The sequence below is a fragment of the Cynara cardunculus genome, assembly GCF_001531365.2.
Source record: "Cynara cardunculus var. scolymus isolate 2C chromosome LG 7, CcrdV1, whole genome shotgun sequence".
Lineage (NCBI taxonomy): Eukaryota > Viridiplantae > Streptophyta > Magnoliopsida > Asterales > Asteraceae > Cynara > Cynara cardunculus.
The window spans coordinates 13,299,122-13,303,025 of NC_037534.1; the positions used below are offsets into that span (position 1 = coordinate 13,299,122).

General features: G+C 37.1%; 1 protein-coding gene across 1 annotated transcript; it reads left to right on the forward strand.

Annotated features, from left to right (window-relative positions):
* The first annotated feature begins 624 nt into the window (after window positions 1-624).
* Window positions 625-1,995, forward strand: LOC112515203. Its single transcript, XM_025121874.1, has one exon. It carries the CDS (start codon window positions 625-627, stop codon window positions 1,993-1,995), a length of 1,371 nt encoding a protein of 456 aa, XP_024977642.1.
* Window positions 1,996-3,904: the final 1,909 nt, after the last annotated feature.

A 3,904-nucleotide genomic window follows, 5' to 3' on the forward strand; every position in this document is an offset into this window, starting at 1 on the left:
AGCTGCTTGAAGCTTCATATCCATCCAAAGGAGATCTTCCTACAGACTGACCATATCTCTGCAAGGTTTGTCTCTGCATGAACTGTGTAAGTTTGTCTCTGCATGAACTGTGTTGTATGCATGYAGTGTACGATGAAAATGAGATATCAACATTGGTCAGGTCAACCCCTGTCTTCTTATCCTCAAGTGACAAGTGTCCCCTTGCATTAAATGCTGAAGGTAGTATAAAAAGACAGTATGCATCTCCCATGCATACACTTGGCTTTTGAAAGATTACTCAGTGTACCCTAAAAGCAATCGGCTATTTCCTTCTACTCCCTTGCTCTCCTGTGTGCGAAGAAATTCTTAGTGTTCTTCATTTCCTTTCAAGAACTCTCTGTGTTGTTCTTGAAAGTTCTTCTCTTTGTAAGATTGTTTAGGTTAGGTTTTCCTTTCCTATCTTCCGCAACAATCTTTTGTATTTCTGTGTGTATTAATTCTTGATATAAATCAATAAGAATTAAAAAGTTGAAAACATTGTATTCAACCCCCCCTTCTACAATTACTTTCTGTTTATTGCCTTTCCCTTCGGGACTAACAAGTGGTATCAGAGCAGTTAGCTTAATCCCATAAGCTAGATCTGCGATGGCCTCTTCTTCTTCAAACTCTACTCCTTCTTCTTACCAAGACAATGGCACTATTGCCAAGCCTCCCAAGTTTAACAAGAACAATTTCTCTATGTGGAAAAGTCGCATGACTCTCTACCTTGAAGGTGTTGATAGTCAATATCTCTCAATCCTCAAGGATGGACCCATTGTTCCTAAAGTATGGCTTCGTCATGGGAAGAGCAAAGACGACGGTAACTCTTCAGATGATTCTGATGATGATGAAGAGAAATCTGATTCTACTGCAAGGTTCATCATCAAAGATCCTTCTCAGTACAATGAAGACGATAAAAGAAAAGTTTCCTTGGATACCAAGGTAAGGGCTATCATTGCCCTCTTTCTTCCTGATGATGTCTTCCATTCCCTGGTAAACCTCTCTACTGCCAAGGACATGTGGAACACTCTATGTGTTCTGTATGAAGGAACCATCGAAGTTAAGAAAAGCAAGAAGATTGGCCTTGTAAGACAATATGAGCTCTTTGTGCACGGGAAAGGTGAATCTCTCACTGAGTAYTACAACAGGTTTAACARCCTTCTCAATGACCTGAAGTTTCATGRCAGAGTMTATGAAAACGAAGAAGTCCTATGCAAGTTCATGGACTGCTTACTTGACTTCTGGGAAAACATCTGCACTTGTATCAAGACAAGTAAAGATCTTGAAAATATGCCTCTGACTGCTCTTTATGGAACTCTCCATAATTATGAGCAAACCAAGCTTCTCAAAAAGGCATTATTGAAGGATCCCATAGCTTCTTCTCATGTTGCCCTTCTCTCCAATGATACGAGGAAGCCAGTCAGTGAACCTCGTATCACTTATCTATCTGACACTGAAGAAGATGCTGTCAGAAAAGAAGAACCTGCTGAAAGTCATGCTGATGATGCTGATGATGAGGGTGATGAACTCTCAGTTAATGACTTAGTTGACAACATGGCCATGATGGCTACCAACTTCAAAAGGTATGCCAAAAAGAGCTCTTCTACCTTCTCTCCCAGATCTAAGGTCACCGACCGAAGAACCTTAGATCAAGCTAAGTCAACTCCTCTTGAACTGTCAAATGAGGAGTGCTTCAACTGTGACAAGAAAGGTCACTTTGCTGCTGAGTGCAAAAGCAAAAGGATCTCTAAGCGTCATCCTTCTCATCCCTCCATCCGTTCCTCTCACGATAAGTACAAGGCAAAGTACAAGAGAGAAAAGGCAAAGAACCTGARYYTTCAGAGAAAAGGTAAGGGTCTCATCGCTGAGACTCATGACTGGATTGATGAGCCAACCTCTTCCTCCAGTGATGAGGACATGGCACATCTTATGGCCAACATCCAGGAGATAGAAGACTCTGTTAAGGACNTGCATTAAATGCTGAAGGTAGTATAAAAAGACAGTATGCATCTCCCATGCATACACTTGGCTTTTGAAAGATTACTCAGTGCACCCTAAAAGCAATCGGCTATTTCCTTCTACTCCATTGCTCTCCTGTGTGCGAAGAAATTCTTAGTGTTCTTCATTTCCTTTCAAGAACTCTCTGTGTTGTTCTTGAAAGTTCTTCTCTTTGTAAGATTGTTTAGGTTAGGTTTTCCTTTCCTATCTTCYGCAACAATCTTTTGTATTTYTGTGTGTATTAATTCTTGATATAAATCAATAAGAATTAAAAAGTTGAAAAAAATCTGTGTAATTGTATTCAACCCCCCCTTCTACAATTACTATCTGTTTATTGCCTTTCCCTTCGGGACTAACAGGTAGGTTTGTCGGTTCTGACATTCCATAGAGGTATTTCTGTGAAGCACTCAGTCCTGCCTAAATTTAGCAGTATGCTCAAATTGATCACAATGGTTGATCAAAATGTTATTACAATAAAGTACAATGATCAGATAAAATTTGTTCAAGATATGTAGCTTTTAAGCACAATCAATGAAGGATGATACGCAAAATCAGATTATTCAGTATATGAGAGAAACGAATGAAGATCTGTAAGAACAAGTTTACAGATTCTGATATTCAAACAATAACGAATGTGCATAATCAAAGTAAAAAAATATCAGAAAAACAACTTTATAATCAAAGTAAAAGAATATAAAAAAAAACAACTTTGATTACAAACGAGCGTATTATCACCGAAAATTATTTTCATTTTAAGAGACGTGATAATAACAGTTTCAAGAATAGCTGAAACAGGTATTAAGGTTATGTACGATAAGAAATTACGTAAGTAAAATCTTAGGAAATACCTGCTCAGAGAATGTACTCATTTCCACAAAAAAACAATTCACTTTTCAAAAATATTTATTGAAATTTCTAGAGACTCCCCCTAGAAAATAGATTTAAGAAATGTTTCGATTCAGCTCAATAAAAAAATGGAAACATTTTGGCACGGTGTCTAAACTAAGTGTTTAGAAACCACAATTTAAGTGCGGGTTCTGAACGTATATATTCAGAAACCTTTGTTTCGAACATATTACAAACTTCCCCTGAATTTGTGCATCATAATCATGTTATTCTGATCAGCACTGTAATGACGCACCTGCAAAATCAGATCAAACAGATTTTGGTACCCAAACGAACTTGGGTCCTTCTTTGTTAGTATCAGGTTGTGGGATATTGTAACTTGCAAACCATCTATTCTTATTCGCTGTTTTCTTTTTCGCACTTTTAACAGGATGATCATATACACAATTAGATCCATACCAGTTATTATTATCATATCTGTTATTACTCTTTCAGCTCTTCTGAAATCTATTGTCTTCAGTCCACATGTTGTACCGTTTCCTGTTCACAAAATCAGTTGTCTTGCATGTTGTGCACATGATCGTTCTCTTGCTAAGATTTATCAAATCATTAATAGATCTCACAAAACAAGGAAGAATATTGTTAGTAACAACAGAGTTACGAGACGAAACAGATTCAACTTTATTTACCCAAACACTTTTAACTTTAGAAGAGTAATTGGGTGATCCAATGATATACCCTTGATAGTACTGATTAGAAGAACGAGAATAGTTCTTAAAAACAGTTGATATAGGGTTGCTTGAATAACTGTTGAATTTAGAACAGTCATAAAAGCTTGTTTTAATCTGTGAATGAGAACCAGTTGATCTTTGAGCACAAGAAAAATCCTTAACTTTCTTTAAAAGCCGATCTCGTTCATCAGCAACTAAATCATACTTTTCTTTGAGTTCAGTTCTCATTTTCAGTTCAGTTTCAAGTTTTGTCTTAAGATCAGCCAATTTCTTAGAAGTATCCAGGATTTTACCTTCTAACTCCTTCTTCA